Source organism: Grammomys surdaster, unplaced genomic scaffold (genome assembly GCF_004785775.1).
Source record: "Grammomys surdaster isolate TR1022 unplaced genomic scaffold, NIH_TR_1.0 99, whole genome shotgun sequence".
NCBI classification, from domain to species: domain Eukaryota; kingdom Metazoa; phylum Chordata; class Mammalia; order Rodentia; family Muridae; genus Grammomys; species Grammomys surdaster.
This window is the reverse complement of record NW_021604578.1, coordinates 6,244,406-6,263,626: the sequence shown is the minus strand read 5'-3', so window position 1 is coordinate 6,263,626 and position 19,221 is coordinate 6,244,406. Positions and strand designations below refer to the sequence as shown.

The following is a 19,221-nucleotide window of genomic DNA, read 5'->3' as shown; positions in this document are numbered from 1 at the left end:
CACACACACACACACACACACACACACACACACACACTTTTTAAAGTTGGTCTGTAGCTACTAGAGAAGGTGTACTAGCAGCAGTGTGTGGTTTAGGGGTGGAATCGTGGCCGTGGAAGGAATATAGAGTTCGAGTCTCAGTTTTCTCCCGGATTTAAGGCTGGGTGGGTTTGGGACCCGGGAAACACCCACCAGTCCGGACCTTGAGCACACTCTTATGTTGCAGGTAGAGGTGCACCCACCTCGCATGAAGCAGCTCCTGGCCCTCTGCGGTGGTGCTTTCTCCCGGCAGCAGCTGTGTAACCTGGAGTGCATCGTGCTATACAAGCTGCGCTTCAGCCTGGGCGCGCCCACCATCAACTTCTTCCTGGAGCACTTCACGCACTCCCGCATGGAGACCTGTCAGGCTGAGGTCGCCGAAGCTTTGGAGGCTCAAATCCTGGCCCGGGGAGTGGCGGAGCTGAGCATGACGGATTATGCATTCACCACCTACACACCTTCCTTGGTAGCCATCTGCTGCCTGGTGCTGGCTGATAGAATGCTACAGCACCAGTACTTGACGGACCTTCACCTGGGTGAGCACTCAGAGGCGACACTGCAAGACTGCCTGGGCAAGCTGCAGAAGCTCGTGTCCATCAACAGTAGCTCCCTGACTCACATGCTGCCTCCCCAGATCTGGGAGAGGTGCAGCCTGCCCCAGAGTTGGAAATGAAAAGCGCACACCTTTGAGCGCCTTTTTTTTTTTTTTTAATTTCCTGGCCCCTGCTCTGTGCCCTCAGGAGAATATGCAGTACTGATCCAAAGAGAAGTTCAGGTCTCCTACCTGTAAGAAGTGTACAGTAACAGAATCTTTATTTATTTTGCAGTACACACGGGCAGGGTGACAGTTCTGGCTTGTTTAAATGCTGCTGTTGGCTGTGCCTTCCTTCCCAGGCCAAGTCAGTCACGAGGTTGCCAAATTCCGAGGCGCTTCCTTGCTCCTACAATTTTACTTTGTAGTTAGCTCTGTGAAAACAATCTCAAAGATTTTATATGCCACTGTTTCAGTAAGCAGACAAGTCAAGGTTGCTTGTCTGTATCTTAACCCCCTCCAGTCAGGAGGCTGAGCCCCGGCCCCCATACCAGTGGCCCTAGGAGAATGAGACAGAGTTAGAAGTCATAGTAGTCTGTGTTGTCTGGAAGGGCAGTGACTGCACTCAATATGGAGCTGAAAGCATGGGGACCAGGCAGCCATGCTAGCAGTGGGCAAAGCAAGAGACAATCCCTGGTGCAAGACACGCAACGTTGGAAGGTTTTTGTATCCTGTTAATGGCTGTTGCAAACCTGGGCCATTTCCTCTGCAGTTACAGGCGCGGTTCAGTTTACACTGCAGCAGGAGCCCAGGGTAACTATGGTACGACAGTAATAAATATTATACTACTTGCAACCTCTCCTGTGTGCGTTGGACAGTTATTTTACTCTTCACGGGTGCCATGGAGCAGTCGTGACCCACTTTCCAGAGGATGACATTGGGACACAGGACTTGAAGGCAATGTGACCCATGAGTCTTACCCTTAGCCACATTGCTAAGCTGCCACCCATCTACCCCCCCACCCCGTTATGTTTTTTGAAATTCTTCCCTCGCCCTCTTTCTCCGGCAGGCACCTCATTCTCCATTTAGCGCCCCTGAACTCTGTTCACTTTTATCTTTGCTTCTCAGCCTGGCTACAGGACTCACTTTATAGATAGGAAACTCAGTTGAGAAGCAAGAAGCACCCCGGGCTGCCATGGCTCTGCCGTCGCTGTCTTTATAGCCTCATTGCCATTAATCAGCTGTAGGCCCTGCCTCTCTGTTCTACCACCTGCAGCAAATTCTACAACTTCATTGGACCTTAAGTGGCCGTGTATGTGTATGTGTGTGTGTGTGTGTGTTGTTGGTGGTGGTGGTGGGGAGTTAAGCTTAAATGAGATGTTTTTGTAGTGGGGATGAGGAGGATAGTAAGCAGCTGTGGAGGAGCCATTTTGCTAGGAGATCTTAGGCCTACCTCTCCTCTCTAAAACTGGGATAATGGCATCCATCCTTAGGGTTGCTGTTCGGCTACACCAAAGTCACATACTCCCATCCCAAGCGCAGGTCCTAACAGAACCCTCCAGAAGCAATAGCCTGGCCTACACAGTGATGGGAGGAGAGACGTTATGAAGGAAAACAAAACCAAACCTAATTAGGGCAGACAAGAAGTTCAGGTTTTTTTTTTTCTTCAAAGAGTTTTGTATATGTATGATTGAAAATTTTCCATTTTAGGTAGGAAATCCCAGTTTGTGCCTCCGCATTTAGAATGTCAGCATGCATGGGGAATAAGAAGCCATCTTAAATGTTTAGAGCTTCTGTGTCCCTCCAGAGACTGGACCTTACTGTGGATCCCTTGGGTCCTTCCCCTCTAGGCTGGCTAGAGCTCTCTCCTAGGGACTGGAACACTTTTCTGTGATGGTGGAAGTGGGAGGGGTGAGGGCCCTGTCACTTGTCTAACAACTATCTGGCATCCTCTGTTGCAGCAGAGCCCTTGAGGTCTCGCCCTCCTGGAAAGAAGCAATATTGGGGTTTTATCTTCACTAGTGTCTAACAGTCCAACTCCTCTGACAGGTCCATGCCTGTCTCCTAAATTTTCTAGAACTAGGAAACAGAGCCATGGGAAGGCTATGGGAAGCTGGAAGTTTAGCTGGAAAGACTGCTTTAGAAAAGAAGGAAGAGGAGGAGGAAGGAGAGGAAAAAGAGGAGGAAAAGGAAGGAGAAGAGGAGGAAGAAGAGGAGGAAGAAGAGGAAGAGAGCAGTAGGAAGAGGAAGAAGAAAACCAATTTGTCTAAGCACCAGCCACTGAGCATACATACATAAGCCAACTCACCTTCACAACCCTGCTGAGGTAGGTGTTTTTCTTAAAGGCATAGTGGTGTAGCGGAGTCTAATCTCCAACCTTGTGCATTCTCACATGGAAGCCAGAGCTGACCCCCGCCCCCTCACACACAACACAATCTCATAGGCTTAGATGTGCCCTCAACTCAGTTCTTGTAAATAGTTGTCTCTAAGTCTATCCACCACTGCTAGGAATAGATTGATTCTTAATTTAGCTAATGGGTGCAAATAAAAAGGTCTTTCACTTATATTTCTAGACGTACGGCAAGAGCAAGGTGCCCAGCAGAAAGGTACACAAATTCCTATTTCAGATGCTTGTTTACATTGAACTGATCTGGGTGGTACCCCCCAAAAGGTCCCCTCACTCAAAGATGCTTTACTCTGAGAGATGTCTTTTTCTAGTAGACTCAAAATTTGGAAGATGCTTCTTCCAGGGAGAAGACCGATTTGAAGAGATCTGTGAAACTGGGCCTGGGGTGGTGGGGTGATGGAGTTGTGGTGTGTAGGAGGAGAGGCCAGCTATAAAGAAGACAGACAAATGCTAAGATAGTAGTGAAGCCATCAGAATTTTAGGGGATTTGCAAATGTCCAGAGTAGGGTTTTTTCAGATACTGCAGTAAATGTCTTTTTCCCCCCTTTTTCTTCTTCCTCTTCCCCCTCCTCCTCCTCCTCCTCCTCCTCCTCCTCCTTCTCCTCCTCCCCTTCCTCCTCCTCCTCCTCCCCCTCCTCCTCCCCCTCCTCCTTCCTTTTCCTTTTCTTTTTTCTTTTTTCTTTTCTTTGTTTTTTTTTCCTTCCTGAGACATTCTTTTAGCACAGGTTGGCCTATGAGCCAGTATGTAGCTCAAGCTAATTTCGAATTGGTGGCTATTCTCTTGTTTCAGTACCATCACTTTTCTTGATCCTTAAAAAAGATGTGCTTAGGCACCACCATTTCCGGGAAAGTTGCAAGGCTAGGGTACAGAGCAGAGCTTTGGCAGTAGGCAAGAATGAGAGATCAAATGAAATCCATAAGTCAAAATCCAAAATACTGTTCAGATTTGAGGGCAGTTTCTGTAATCTGAAGGCTGACCTGGGAGAGCTCTTTATTTCCCCACTAGAACCTGTTGGGCAAATTCTGGAGTCTGGCTTTAGCGACTGTCACTCTACATTTATTGTATGCCTTGTCTTTATCAAAGAATCGTTAACTTTTCCCATCCCTGAGGTCCATAAACTGGAAGCCTAAGGACCGGTGGCGTCTGCCCTCCCTCTCCTATCCCCGCCCCTCTTCGCCTGTCGCGGCCAAGACGCCGCGGCAAAGGCGCTCGCGGGCTCTGGCCCCGCGCTCACAGCTCCCGGGGGAAGCTGGGTTGCCAGGTTGGTTAACGCCTCCGCCTGCGCGCAGATTGTCCCGGGCTGAAGGCGCCACCTCTGGCGCTCAGGCGCGAGCCGCCCCTCCCGCACAGCCCTTGTCCTCCAGGCCCTCCCTCTGCTCCTTCCACGCGCTGTCGTCCGCCTCAGGCACCAACAGGTGCAGCCGCACTGGGTGTGGGTCTTCATCCCAGGATGCAAGCGAGTGAGGGCAGCGTAGCCGGACGCCGGGCCTTTGACAGCATCTGCCCCAACAGGATGCTCGACCTGTCGCGGCGGTCCCTCGGCAAGCCCGGGAAGCCGGAGAGGAAGGTGGGGGATGCTCGATGCGGTCCTGGCTCAGGGAGAGTTAGCCAGCCCCGTGCTTCCGCAAGCTGACCTGCATTTCCCGTTCTCTGTGCCCGGCTAGTTCGTTCCTCCGTGGAAGTCCTTCTCGGGATGCGGCGGTGGCAGCCCAGTGTCCGTGTACGAGGACCCCCCTGACGCAGAACCCGCCCCGCTGCCAGGTGAGCCCCGAGGGACCTGCACAACCCGATTATCCGTGCCGGGTGGGTGTCGAGCACACAGTCCGCAGTCCCTTTCCCCCTGGTTCTGAGGTCCTCATTGAGGGTCCTGGCGGCAACCTGGCAGAGGCTTAGGGGTCGCTGGGTGCTTCCGCTCTCCCCGCGCAGCTCTCACCACCATAGACCTGCAGGACCTCGCAGACTGCACCTCGCTACTCGGAACCGAAGCGCCTCCTACTGGTGATTCCTCTGCATCGCAGGTACTCTTTACCGACCCAACTGGAAAACTGATGGGTTTATTTCCTCAAAGATCTCAAGATGGACTGCATTGGGCAGAGTGCAGGAAGTCAAGCCTCCTAGATCCCAGTTTCCAACTCCCTTCTAGTAAGTTCTCGTTTCCAGAGCCTGTCTGGCTAACTTTTACTGCAAGAGCCCCTTGTAATTCATTTGAACGAGACAGTTCAGAGCTGGTGGGCTGAGAAACTTATGTGAGTTGGCATAAGCTCACAGAATAACTGTCTTGTTTCTCACCTTCAGCCCCTCGGGAACAATTTGTATTTCGTGGGTACTAAAGAAGTATGGAAGTCACTGGGAAAAAGGACAAAGGACTCTGTAAACAAGCTAGTAGAGAACGGCTTTCAGAAATGGACATTGGACATCTGGCTGCTTTAAAAATCTTATTCTGCTCCTCCCCAAATTCTAGTCTCTTGCCGTCTTGGGGAAGAGAGACCCCCCTCCCCTTCCCTCTAAATATGTCGTCTTAACTCATCCAATTTCCACATCTTGCCATCGCTGACACATCCCAGCCAGAGTCACCTCCCAGCTCTGGTGCCTTAGAATTCAGGGGCTTGATGCTTCTTTGGTGGGACATGAAACGTTCAGAAGGACAGATCATCTTATCCAAGTGAAGGATAAGTCCACAGGAAGAGGTACTTCCAATTTCCTAACAACAACTACTGGGACCTTAAAGTCCATTGGAACAGGCCCAGTACAGAATTCTGCAGAATTCGTGAGCACCACAAGGTATTAGTTGAGTAACATTTCTATGGACTCCTCTCCCAGCCTTTTACAACCTTGGGGACAGCTCAGGGTGATTCAGGACAGGTGGTGTCCAGGAGTAGAATCTTAAAGCAAGTGGTAGGAGTGGCTACTGCCCTGCAGAGGGTGCTTAATTCCTTCTAGATCTGATGCTCCAGTAAGGAAAGACAAACCTGGGGTTCTCCCATCTGACCCAGGTACTGAGGTCATCTGTCCTCTTTCTTTCTTGAAGGAATGTGGTACTTTGAAAATAGGGCCAGATAGGGTTAGCATCCGGGTAAGTTTTACTTCCCCCAAACATATAACTAGTAACATATGACATAGGGCTTCAGGGAGAACAAAATGATTAATACAAAGAGAAGAGTTAATAATGGAATCAGCAAACATTCCTGGTGGGTGTCTGGGATAGATCCCCTCACACCATGGTCCTAGAGATTCCCCTTCCCCCTTCTGACACTGGCCTCCAAGGAAGCCAGGGATCTCTAAAAAGACAAGACAGTGAGGGAGCGGGAGAGAGGAATGGATCAGACACTGGCTTACCAGGCTGGCCACTGGGTGTTGAGCAATTTATATTCTCCTGGCATCTGATTCCCTTTCAATAGAAAAGGAAGCATTCTGTGGACCCTGCCTACTTTCCCACACTGGTGGGAATATTAGCTGAGAGGTTATGTTAAAAAGAAATGTCAACTCGAAATGTCCATCTCCTAAGAGAATTTGGAAAATACCTGGACCCCCACCATTTATTTATTTATTTATTTATTTATTTATTAGCATTTTCTTCTTTCAGGGACCTGGGAACCCTGGCCAGGCAATATGGAGGTGTGTCCCACCATAGGAGAAAAGTCACCTCCAACTTTTAAAGACCATGAAAACAAAACACACAAACAAAACTAGACACCGTAGCTGCAGTCCCATGAGCAGATGTCTTTTCAGAGCATCCCTGGCTCCTTTGCTCACAGTCTACCCTTCCCTTCCTTTATGGACTTGATTGTGGGGAAGCTCAGATCAGCTGTCCTAAACCCAGCTGGGTCGGGCACAGCCAGAGGATGGACTGCTGCACCTGTGGTTTGCTGCATCTGCATTTGAGAGTTGCAGAAACAGAACTCACAGACTGCATCCTAACCTTCTTGCCAGTCTAAGGCAAACCTACTGTTCTATGGGTCAGATGAAACTTGAGTTTTCCGGCCGTGAACCAGAGTGTGTGCAGACTACTATTACAACCTCCGAGGACATCTGTCTGTCCAGACTTGTTCTCTGACGCCCAGTGTTGACTAGCTCACACCCTTGGTTTGTTGTAGAACCCCTCCTTGCAACCTGATGAAGATTTCGACCTGCAGAATTTCAGAGATGCGGTGGATGACCTCATTGCAGGCAAGTGCAGTCCCCTCTGCAGTTACATGACAGACGGATGGCACCAGGGAGTCAGACTTGAAGATACACTCTCCTTTCAATGGAGAAATCACATCCGCTTGGTCTTTAGTGCTTCTATGGATTTCTCAGAGTGGGTTCTGGGAATAAGGTCCCTATATTGTGATGTAGCGGGTCAGAAGTTAAGTGGAAAGGTACAAAGGAGCAAAACTTGGATGCTTTCTATGCTCCAGCAGGTTTGCCTGATCTCCTTCAGGTTAGCTCAGCAGGTGTCTAGAGCTCTTGGCACGTATAAACAAAATAGCAAGAAAGACCAGGGATCATGGACTTTGCCTTATAAAGAAAACTCACACAAACACAACTGTCTGGGTGGCATTTGCCCCTGCGGCACTGTGCCAACTAGGCACAATCTGGGGGAAGCCAATCCAGCTCTTGCTTTCTCCCAGATTCATCCTCTTTGATGTCGCCTCCCCTGACGGACAACTTTTCCTTTTCCCCTTGCGATGTTTCATCTTTTGGGTCCTGCCTCTCTCCATCGCTGGACCCACTTACCTTGGGGTCTCCGCGGCTGCCCCCACCGCCTTGTGCTCCAGACCTGCCGCCACCACCAACGGAGCAGTACTGGAAGGAGGTGGCTGACCAGAACCAGAGGGCGCTGGGGACTGCTCTCATAGAGAATAATCAAGTAGGGACACCAGTGGCTGGGAATTTGGGGATAGAGATGGGTCTGGCGTAGAGCAGAAGTCGGGGGCTGTTATGGCTGGGATGCTTCTGTGGACTCAGTGGTTCTCATAGCTGGGACTGCTCCGTGGCCCAACCTGGTTTTGAATTTGCTAAACTGAGATGATAGAGTCCCACCTCTTCCTTGTCTCTGTTTCATTTTCTTTTCTTTTTGAGATGAGGTCTCACGTAGCACAGGCTGGCCTCTAACTCCCTATTTAGCAGAGGGTGACCTTGAACTCCTGAGACGTGCATCACCATTTCTGGTTTTTGTGGTACTGGGGATCTAAACCAGGGCTTCAGGCATAAGTACTTTGTCAACTGAGCTGCATTTCCAACCCCTGTCTATTTCTTGCACTTAACCGTGTAGCACACACAGGCTTGCCTAGAACTTCGATCCCCCTGCTTCAGTTTCCCCTAGTGCTGAGATTATAGGTGTGCACCACTGCTCCCACCAATTGGCAATACTAACAATATTTATGGGCAGTTTTTAAAAAATGTGTCTGATTCTGTGCTTATCAATTTACTTTCTTCTCTCAGTTGATAACAGCTCAGAAGCTAGACAATCTCACCAGCCCCATTTTATAGACAGAGACATAGGATGGTTGACTTTCAGAGGGCCTGTTGACCAAATCAGAACTCTCGACAACAACACACTAAAGTGTAATTGAGACAGTTTATTGAAGTACTTCCTTTAAAAAAAAAAGTCAAATAATTGGCTACTGTCAGGCTAATAAAGGTGTGTGGGTCCTCGGTCCTGATGAGATAGATGTCAGGGTCTGAGTTAATTCCTGAAGAGCAGACCCAGTACTGTGGCTTCTGTCTGATGTTGGATCTCCTATTGCAGCTGCACGTGACGCTGACGCAGAAGCAGGAGGAGATAGCCTCGCTCAGGGAGAGGAACGTGCAGCTGAAAGAACTCGCCAGCCGGACCCGGCACCTGGCCTCAGTGCTGGACGTAAGTGGACCAGCACGTGGGACAAGGTCGGAACTGTGACAATGAGCCTGTGTTGGTGGCGCCTGGGTGTCCCTTGTGTAGCGCGCACCTGACTCTTTTTTCCAGCGCGGCTCCAGGCGAGTCCCCCTGGCTCCAGGGCTCTTCCTCATCTTTCACAGAAGCTGATGATCACGCAGTCCCCGGCCGAGCCCTTCCAGATCAAGGCAACGACGAAAAGGAGCCTGGAGGAGCTGTTCTGTGCTGCGGGGCAAGCAGGGCAGGGTTGCGCGGAAGTGGACGCCATCCTCAGGGACATCTCCCAGCGCTGCGAGGAAGCCCTGCAGAACCGCGACCCCAAGCGGCCCCGGCTGCAGCCAGAGCCAGACAGCAAGGACTGCAGCTCTAGACACCTCCATGGCGTCTTCCGAGGGCTGCGCACCGACTGCAGCGCCAGCTCGGTGAATCTGAGTCACAGTGAGCTGGAGGAAGGCGGCTCCTTCAGCACGCCCATCCGCAGCCACAGTACCATCCGCACTTTGGCCTTCCCCCAGGGCAAAGCCTTCACCATCCGGACAGTCACCGGTGGTTACAAATTCCGCTGGGTCCCCAGCTGATCAGGGATGCGGTTTCCTCTAAAACACTGCCCTGTGCGCAGAGGGAAGCGTCTGCAAGCAAGTGGGAATAGCTAGACCTGTTTCCCACATCTGGTTTCCAGAATTCTCTGCAAGCAAATGCCACTCTGAAACTTGTATTTTTTCAGAAACAAACGTGTCTTGATACATGTGCAATGAAAAATTCTGCTCCGAAGCACTGTGTAGTGTTCACCTTTTCAAGGTGAAATTGTCTGTATACACACACACACACACACACACACACACACACACGCACGCACGCACGCACGCACGCTCTCACGAAGCACACATCACAGTCAAACTTAGAAGTATTTACTTTCTAGCGGTTTGTTTGTCTGTTTGAGACAGGAAGAGTAGGCACATAGCCCAGGCTGGACTCAGGCTTGCTATTATGATTGCTTCTGTTTTCTTCCATTTCTATCTCCTGAGTGCTAGGATTACAGGTGCTCACCGCCTTATTTGGCTGTTTTAGCCTTTTTTTTTTTTTTTAAGTCATAGAGTAGTCTAGATTTGTAAGAAGAGAGAACAATGCAAAAGAATGATGTGATTTTTCCACTAGAGAGGAATCATTCAATCACAGTCATAGAACAGATACAGAACCCTCATATCTGGGTGTTTCAGCACATCATCCAATTCCCCTCTGTCCTCAGAGTACACCTACATAACTGCGTTAACTACTGGAAAATGTTATTTCAATTGGAAAAAAACCCAACACCATCAAAGCCCCAAAAACAAGCTGGCATTTGTGAAGCATGCCCACACTAGCGATGCAGTGGCCATCCCAGCACTAGGGAGGCAGAGGCAGGCAGATCTCTGAGTACCAGGCCAGGCTGGTCTACAAAATGAGTTCAAAGCTATACAGAGAACAGCCAAAAGCTATACAGAGAACCCTGTCTTGTAAAACAAACAAACAAACAAACAAACAAACAAAAAACAAAACCAGGCAAGTCCACACAATTAGGACAGGTGCTAAACACATTTGTGTGAAATAATCATCCTATAATTTTGTAAGAGTTGGGAGGGCTTGGACTTCAGTACCCAGCATCCATTTCAATGGCTCAGAATGGGGAGCTCCAGTCCTGGGGTGGGGTGGGGTATCTGACATTCTCTTCTGGTTTTCGTGGGCATCTGTATACTCCTGGGCTACATACACACACACATACACACACACACACACACACACACAGACAGAGTAAAATTCTTTTTAAAAGATTTATCGCAATGTCTCCATGCATTCAGTGTTATCAGTGCAAACAGAACCACCTCCAAACCAAACTTAGTTAAGAAGAAAGGCTGGTTGTTTTAAGCAAATGATATGTACTGCACAAACTGGGCCACTCACTGTACTTCACATTATGTGGCTAGATCTAAGCAAAATTTAGTGACCTTCCCTTGATTCTTCTGTGGTTCCCTCCCCTCCCCACACTCTGTTCTGAAATCACACAAATGGCATATGTCCTATATGATTTCTCTCGGTCTCCACATGCTCATTCTGAGGGTTCTTCCTGCTCCTGGGGCTCGGCTGGGCAAGCCTCCAGACGCATTGCACCACAGTGCAGAGCTGGCTCCACAGTCTGAGTGGACGTATCAGGTAGCAGGTGGGTTGGTTAAGGCATCGAGACCCGTTCCTCCAGTTTGTCGTGTGTACTATTATCTATACTTACATAGCCATTTAGAAACAAACAAGAAAAAACCCGATAAAATAGACCACATTTTCTCATATTTTGCCTAACAAATGGACTGAAAAGAGTGGGTTGTTCAAATTGTCCCCTCATCGGCTCAAATATATAGTTACCACAGGTCAAGATCAAACAAAACCCCCAAATAAATAAACAAAACCTTTAAAATCTATTAAAATAAACAATGGCTCTCCCACTCTCTGATTCTTGTAATGAATTGTCTTCAGTGGTCACAAACTACGAAAAGTATTTGTAGGTTTCTTTTATATCTTGTGCTTAGATTTTAAATAATCATACTGCCATTACCTTTCAGTTTACAGGTCTGTAGCGGCCATGCTAATGACCAGAAGCTCTATTTTCTGCTATTTTAATATATATACTTGATTATTTTTAGAAATTCATACGTACACAATGTGTATTTTGATCAGATTCACTTCCTAATCCTCCCTAACTCCGCTGAGGTCCACCCCCACTCCTCACTCCATTTTAACTTCCTGTCTTTCTCCTCCTCTCCTATATAACCCACCAAGTCCAATTATCCTTCATTCTTGTGGAGAAAAAAACTCTCTTTTGAACTATTGGCACCAAGGGCCAACTTATCATTAGTTAGCAGTAGAACCTAAAAACTAGTCTTCTAACACTTTTATTGAAAACTGATGGGAATCTCTTTGTCTCAGATTCTAAGAAAACAATCAAGGAGCAGAAAATGTAATTTCTTTTTTGGGCAGAGATACATGTGTGACAAACAATTCAAGTGCTGGGAAGAAAATGAAGAAGGGGAAGGAGGAGGTCTCAGCTTGGGCTGCAGTACAGGATAGATGGGGAGCACGAGCAACAAATGTTTATTTCACAGTTCAGGGTCTGAAAGTTCAGGACCAAGGTCACGGTGGCTCCATAGGCTCCCTTTCTTGGTTTACAGATCACCATTTGCTTACTGGGGGAAAAAAAAATCAACCAGCTAGGAGAGTTCTAGGATTTTCTTAAAAGAGCTCTAACCCCATGAATGATGTTGCACCACACTGCCCCTCCCCCAGTCTCCAAGTACAATCACACTGGGAGCTAAGAGTTGCTTAAACAGAGGAATTTGGGGGAGGCATAGATATTGAGTTCACAGCAGATGGTGATTTGGGGAAGACTGGGAGGGTGCTATTTTAGATGAGGTGGTCTGGTCAGAAAAGATTTCTCTAATAAGTTAATCTTTGAGGGCTTCTGATATGGATCAGTTTGTACAGTGTTTGTCTGGCATACATGGGGTCAGAGATTTGGTTCGGAGTACTGCCAACAAAACATAACAAGAGACAATTTCAGCAGAGACTGGAGGAAGACTGAGAATGAGAGTTACGGATATCTGGGTGAAGGCTATTCGAGACAGAGGGAAACGGATATGTAATTGTCCTGTGGTCAGAGACCTGGCTTGTTGAACAGTAAGGCTGCTAGTGGGACTGAGTGAACACAGACAGGGGTAGGCTCTGAGTGGAGGATTAGCAGGGCCTCTCTAGACCTTGAGGAAGACCTTGAGATTATCCTGAGTGAATTCATTAGGGGTAGCTAGGTGTAGAGTCACATGACCATCTTAACTTTTCCTCGCAGGGATGGAGGTAAAGGCCTTTCCTGCATGTGAGACAAGGGTTCTCTGAGCTATGTAGTTTTAAAAAGTTCTTTTTTTGAGACAAAGTCTCATTAAGTAGCCCTGGACAGCCTGGAACTCCTGTATAGACATGGCTGGCCTGAACTCACACAACTCCACTTTTCTCTGCCCCCTCCCCAATTGAGTGCTTGGATTAAAGGCATATGCCGCCACACCCAGTTATCATTACATTTTGATAATACTAAGTAAAAATTTAAAGTTAGTTTACAAAATGATTTTTTAATGGCATTTTCGTACATATGTTCTTGTGTCCTGTTTTTATTCGTCCTCCTCACATCTCCCACGCTCTTCTCTTACTGGTTTCCTTCCGACCTGCAAATCATCCTGGGTTCTGCTTTCCTATCACAGGCACCTCTCTGCCCGCTCCCCCATCTCAGGTCTCCTCCCTCCCTCTTGTGGTCCCTACTTTCATCATGATACACGCACACACTCACTTGAACACACATGCACACATTCATGCACACAACAGAGATCGAGAGTGAGAGAGAGCAAGAAAGAGCAAGAGAAAGAGAGAAAGACAGAGAGATAGGTAGATAGATAGATAGGTCCAGATTCTGTATCTTATTCTGTATCTGCTAAAATAAATATACTGTCTGTCTTTCTGGCTCCAGCTTATTTTGTCTGATGTAATGGTATTGTTGACAGTGAAAGAAGTCAATTGCTGTTTCAAATATTTATTGGCAATTGTATTTTCTTCTTTCTTCATTTCACTTAAACCACATCTTTGATGCTTTTTTTTTTTTTTTTACTGTTTAGTGTTCATAGTTCTTTATATATTCTAGATATTAATCCCCATTTGGTGAATAGTTCACTAGTTCACCGCCCCCCGTCCCCCCCCCCCCCAATTCTATAGTTTTCCTCTTCACTCTGGTGTTTTCCTTTGCTGTTTGTCAATTCTTGAGATTATTTCCCATGCTGTTGGAATCCCTTTCAGAAAGTCCTTGGCAGAGCTATATGTATCTTAAAATGAGTTCTCCACATTTTTCTCTAGCAGATCTCCTCAGATTTCCAGGTCTTATGTAGGAGGAGCTAAGGTGGGAGGAGTAAGGAGAGGAAGAGGAGGAGTTGAGAGAGGAAGGGAAAAAAGGAAGAGGAGAAGCTAGAGAGGGCAGAGATGTAGGAGGATGGAAAGCCTTGCAGGTATGGAGAGTGGTGTGGGTAATTACTTTTACTTAGGTTAGCTAATTGGGAAACAACTCTCTGTATGGGCATATTGTTATTGGGCTTTACCAAACATATAAAGCCTTTGATTAATCTATAAGAATTAGAGTCTCATTCTCTTACTGGGCCCGCATGAATGGCGGAATGGTGTGGGCAATGCTCTGCCTTGCGGAGACAGCGTGGAAGATTGGCAGAGCCATCTCTCATGCTGGCATCTAGTGGGTGGCAGGGCTGGTGTTTCTGGTGGGCCGGTTCTAGCTGCAGCACGCATGTGGCCTCAGGCCGAGAAACATGGCGGCTGGGCTAGGCAGAGCCGCTGCAGCTTAGATAGTCGGATGAACCAGAGGCCAGTTTTAAATACCACAACACTTACATTAAGGGTTTTGATTCAGCTTGAGCGCTTGTAGAGGGTGAGAGCTATGGATCCAGCTTAGTTCTTCTATCTGGCGACATTTCCCAGCATCCTTTGTTGACAAGGACCTTTTTTTCCCAATTGATGTTGTTCACAGCTCTGTTGAAAGTTAGCTAGCTGTATGTATTTATTTCTGGATTTTTTATTCTATTACATGGCTATGATGTCTGTTTTTTTTTAAACATTTATTCATGTTTTAATTTTTTTTTGTTTTTTGTTTTTTTTCGAGACAGGGTTTCTCTGTGTAACCCTGGCTGTCCTGGAACTTACTCTGTAGACCAGGCTGGCCTCCAACTCAGAAATCCACCTGCCTCTGCCTCCCAAGTGCTGGGATTAAAGGCGTGCGCCACCACTGCCCGGCCATGTTTTAATTTTTAAAAAAGATTTTTATTTATTTTTATATGGTGTTTTGCCTGCATGTATGTCTGTGTGAGGGTGACAGATCCCCTGGGACTTGAGGTACAGACAGTTGGAAGCTGCCACATGGATGCTGGGAATTGAACTCAGGTCCTCTAAAGAGCAGTCAGTGCTCTTAACCACTGAGCAATCTCTCCAGTCCCTCATTTTTTTTTTAAAGTGATTTCCAACTTAGAATAATAGTGGAGAAGTGGAGGGGCCTCCGAGCTCCCACCATGAGCCTCGTTTACAATTACCCTTCCTGTAAGTCCTTACGCTCAGTCACATATTTTCTCTACAATAAGTGTTTTCTAAAGTGATGGGCTGGAAGGGAGGTTTAGGTGTTAAGGAACCATAATTAAAGTGGGTTTTGAAAAATCTAAGCCTACGATTTTCAGAGTAATATTTTGGGCCTCATGCCCTCCTTTCCTAATTGTTATCTCCTAAAACAGTGAAATATGTTTTACACAGCCACAGAACCCAAGTCAGGATGGTGACCTTGCTGAATCATTGTTATCAGACTGGGCATAGCACTTATGCTTTAACAGAAGCCTCGTTAGTGTGTGTTACAGTAGGGGAAATCTCGGGGTTATATGTCACATGTAATTCATAATTGATTCTTTCTTTCTTTCTTTCTTTTTTTAATTTTTCTGTTACCTTTAGGTTTTTTGAGATTGGTCTCCTTGTGTAGCCCAAGTCAGTCTTGAACTTGTAACTTGTGATCTTCCTGCCTTTGCTTTTTTTTTTTTTTTTTTTGGTTTTTCGAGACAGTATTTCTCTGTGTTGCTCTGGCTGTCCTGGAACTTCCTCTGTAGACCAGGCTGGCCCCCAACTCAGAAATCCACCTGCCTCTGCCTCCCAAGTGCTGGGATTAAAGGCGTGTGCCACCACCACCCGGCTCCCTTGGGCTATTTTTTTTTCTTCAATTTATGTATACAAGTACACTGTTGCTGTCTTCAGACATACCAGAAGACAGCATCGGTGGTTGTGAGCCACCATGTGGTTGCTGGGAGTTGAACTCAGGATCCCTGGGAGAGCAACCAGTGCTCTTAACCACTGAGCCATCTCTCCAGCCCCTGGCTCTGCTTCTTTAGTGCTGGGATCATAGGCCTGTGTCACCATGCTCAGCTCTCTCTTTAGTCTCTCTCTGTCTCTCTGTCTCTGTCTCTCTCTCTTTCTAACATAACATTTTAATTGATTCTCTGGGAATTTCACATCATGCACCCTGATCACATTCTCTTCCCAGTACTTCCCCACGTCTACCCCCAACCCTTGCCACCCCTCCAAAGTAAAAATAAAAAATCGGAAAAATAAACAAAGTCCAATTTGTGTTATGTATATACTTACCGGAACATGGTCAAACTCTCAGTGGCCTGCCCTTTAAGTAGATCTGAGTCCTTCCCTCTGCCCCCACCTCCAGAAGCCATCAATTGTGGAGAGCTACTCTTCAGCACCTCAGTCACACTTTTCAACAGTTCTCTGTTGGTGGCTTCCTGTCTAGGCTGTTACTGGGAGGTGGGGGATGGCGGTTCTGAGAGGCTAAGGCTTGTCACAGAAGCCTTCCACATCCCTCCCTCTCAAATGTGTATCTGCAGTCAGCGATATCACAGCAAAAGTAGCCTCCTTGCTCTTCACAGTCGGAGAGAGAACGTGGGTATTGAGTTTCCACTGGTGACAGCACAGACCAGGAATACATCTCCTGGCTGCTGTGGGGTCACAGACCCAGACAAGGCCCCTGGAGGCAGCCTGGAACACAGACATCAACATGACTTCAGGCTGCACCACAGACCACGTACTTCTGCATGGCCTTCAGTGGTAACACGGGCCATGGACATCAACACAGACCCTGGCTGCAGGAAGCTCATGGGACCCAGACATGGTCCTCAGTGGCAAAATGGACCTGGATGTGACCATGGCCTCAGGTGGCAGTTCAGGCCACTCACATCACCATGGATGGCCTCAGTTGGAAGCACAGATCATGGGCTTCCAAATGGCCTTTGGTGGTAACACAGGCTGCGGACTCCTTCTGCTTAGGATGCTTTGCGTGCCTTTAAATTCCTTCTCTCTCCTTTCCCCTACCCTCTGCTCTCACTCCATCTCTGCATCTCACAATAAAGAGCACAAGCACCTTGAAGCTCATTTCCCATGCTGCAATGAAACACCCGAGGATGGCAACTTAAATGTTTATTTAGTTCACAGTTTTGGTGGTGGTGGTGGAGTCTAAGAGCTTAAATACCAGCATCTTCTGGCTCTAGTGACGAAATTCTGCCTTAAAAGGCACATGCTAGGGGCATCATAATGGGAGTGGGAAGGGGAGAGTTCTCAGGTGAGTAGTGATCTGAAGAGTGAGGAGGAGGCAGCCTTGTTTATTTAGAACAACCTTTCTCACAGAAGCTAAGTGAGGATCCCAAAGAACTATCGTAAGCCTTTCTAATGACCCATGGACCAATTACCCTGAACTAAGCGTGACCTCATTTTAAAAAGATTTATTTATTTTTGTATACGAGTGTTCTATTTGCATGTATGCCTGAATGACAGAAGAAGACATCAGATCCCATTACAGTAGGTTGTAAGCCACCATGTAGTTGCTGGGAATTGAACTCAGGACTTCTGGAAGAGCCAGTGCTCTTAACCACTGAGCCATCTCTCCAGGCCAAACAGTGACCTCTTAAAGGTCATGCTAGCTCAACACTGTCACACTGGGGTTCGGTCCTCTGACATATGCACTTTTGGGGACAACCTTAGACAGCAGCTCTACAGCTAAGTTCTGGAAGAGATTCACAACAGCCCCTTGGCACTTGTAGGTAATTGTGGGCTGAATCTCAGAGGTCATCTTGGTCTTGATGTTAGGTCAAAAATTTTACCTTGAGAAAGATTGACCAAATTGAAAGAGAGTCTTTCACACATACCTCAGTGTCTTGGAACTACAGACAAGATTAAAATGGTGTCCCTATGATGATTCTAATGCTCTGTTAGAAAGTCTGTGAACAGTTGCTCTTCCGCCACTAACTGACTTAATTAGCACTTTTATTTCCATCTTGTATCTCAGCCAGCCATCTTCATCTAGTGTCCCCTATATCAGGACTGAACTTGGCATTAGACATTTGTTTATTGGGGTCTTTTAACTATTGTCACCTGGTTGTGTAAACTCTGTTGATACATTTTCACAATTAATCTGGGATAGTTTGTAATGAAAACTTACCAAAACCCAAGTGCTGTGAGATGTAAGGAAATCAGTGTGATCGGGCAGGCTGGTTTGAATCAATCAACCTTAAAATGATTTGCGTCCATCCTTTACACAGACACCTGTTCAAACTTGAGCAGGTGACAATTTCCAATATTTACTTTTAGTTGCTTAACAAGATACTAGGTAAATCAGATATGACAATTACTTGTGATTACTCGTGTACTGGGAAAAGAAGTCCATAGATTTGCTCAGGATTTATACAAGCAGCCAAGTAAGAATTAGAAACTGCACTTAGTTATAGGATGTGGACATTTCAATTATTTCTACGACATTCCATGGCTGAAAGTAAATACAGATGAATACCAAGTTCTGTAAGCGGTAATAATAGCTTTGAACGATTGCGTAAAATCATGCCTGACTCACACGCTTTCAGGATTTATGAAGCCCTTACCTCTTCAAAATACAGATTCCTGCTGCTGAAGACACCTCTAGGGTTGCTTTCTTTTCTGGGAACAGACTGGATTGCGGAGCTAGGTGTGTTTGGTTTGGCCTGCTCCTTATGCCTTCCTCTCCCATCCATCCCCACCATAATCACGTACGTCCCTTCCAAGAGCTGACAGAGGTAGGTGGCTGCTTTGAGCAGGTTCTTTGTGGCATAATTCACACGTTACCCATTTAGAGTATTCTGTTCAACATCTTCAGTATACTCACACGTAAGTAATCATCCTTACTATCCACATTTAGAATATCGTTCTCCTCAAATCCAATCTTACTGTTACTTGGCAGCCTCTTCATTCCAATCTTTTGGCCCTGGGAAACCACTCATCTCTGTCTCTACAGATTTGCCTGTTTTCAACATGTAGTAGAGGTCCTATCACGCAATGGGTTGGCCTTGTGGCTTACCTCCTTCGTGTACCATGAGGTTTTCAAGCTCCATCCGTGTCATAACATGCACCAATACTCAATTCCTTATTTGAGTGCATGTATGGTGTGAGTGTGTCTGTTCCCATGTTTGTGGATACATGTGAGTGTGTGTGTGTGTGTAAGTAGGCCTGAGGTTGATGTTGGGTGTCTTCCTCGGTAGCTCTCCACTGTAGACATTGAGGCAGAGTCTCTCGCTTGGCTACAGAGTTTGCTAATTCTACTAGCCCAGAGCCGGCTTGCTCCAGAGATGCCGTGTTGTTGTCTCTGGATTGATGGTTTACAGGGGATCACACCTGCCTGGCATTTTTGTAGTTGCAAAGGAACTTGAACTTCAGTCTGCATACTTGTGAGGTTGCCCAGAGAGCCACCTGTCCAGCTCTAT

At 47.1% G+C, this 19,221-nt stretch overlaps 2 protein-coding genes across 2 annotated transcripts in view; both read left to right on the top strand.

Moving 5' to 3' along the window:
* Ccno (cyclin O) overlaps positions 1-1,427 on the top strand; it is a 3,091-nt gene extending 1,664 nt beyond the window's left edge. The window contains exon 3 of the mRNA XM_028784442.1: positions 227-1,427. Coding sequence (XP_028640275.1) covers positions 227-712 — 486 coding nt within the window. The 3' untranslated portion in view covers positions 713-1,427. The remainder of the gene's footprint in view (positions 1-226) is intronic.
* A 3,002-nt stretch (positions 1,428-4,429) lies between these two features.
* Mcidas (multiciliate differentiation and DNA synthesis associated cell cycle protein) lies at positions 4,430-9,414 on the top strand. The gene is made up of 7 exons (XM_028783051.1): positions 4,430-4,546; positions 4,644-4,740; positions 4,906-4,997; positions 7,074-7,146; positions 7,590-7,828; positions 8,711-8,821; positions 8,980-9,414. The coding sequence occupies exons 1-7, from the start codon at positions 4,430-4,432 to the stop codon at positions 9,412-9,414; spliced, it is 1,164 nt and encodes a 387-aa protein (XP_028638884.1).
* Positions 9,415-19,221: the final 9,807 nt, after the last annotated feature.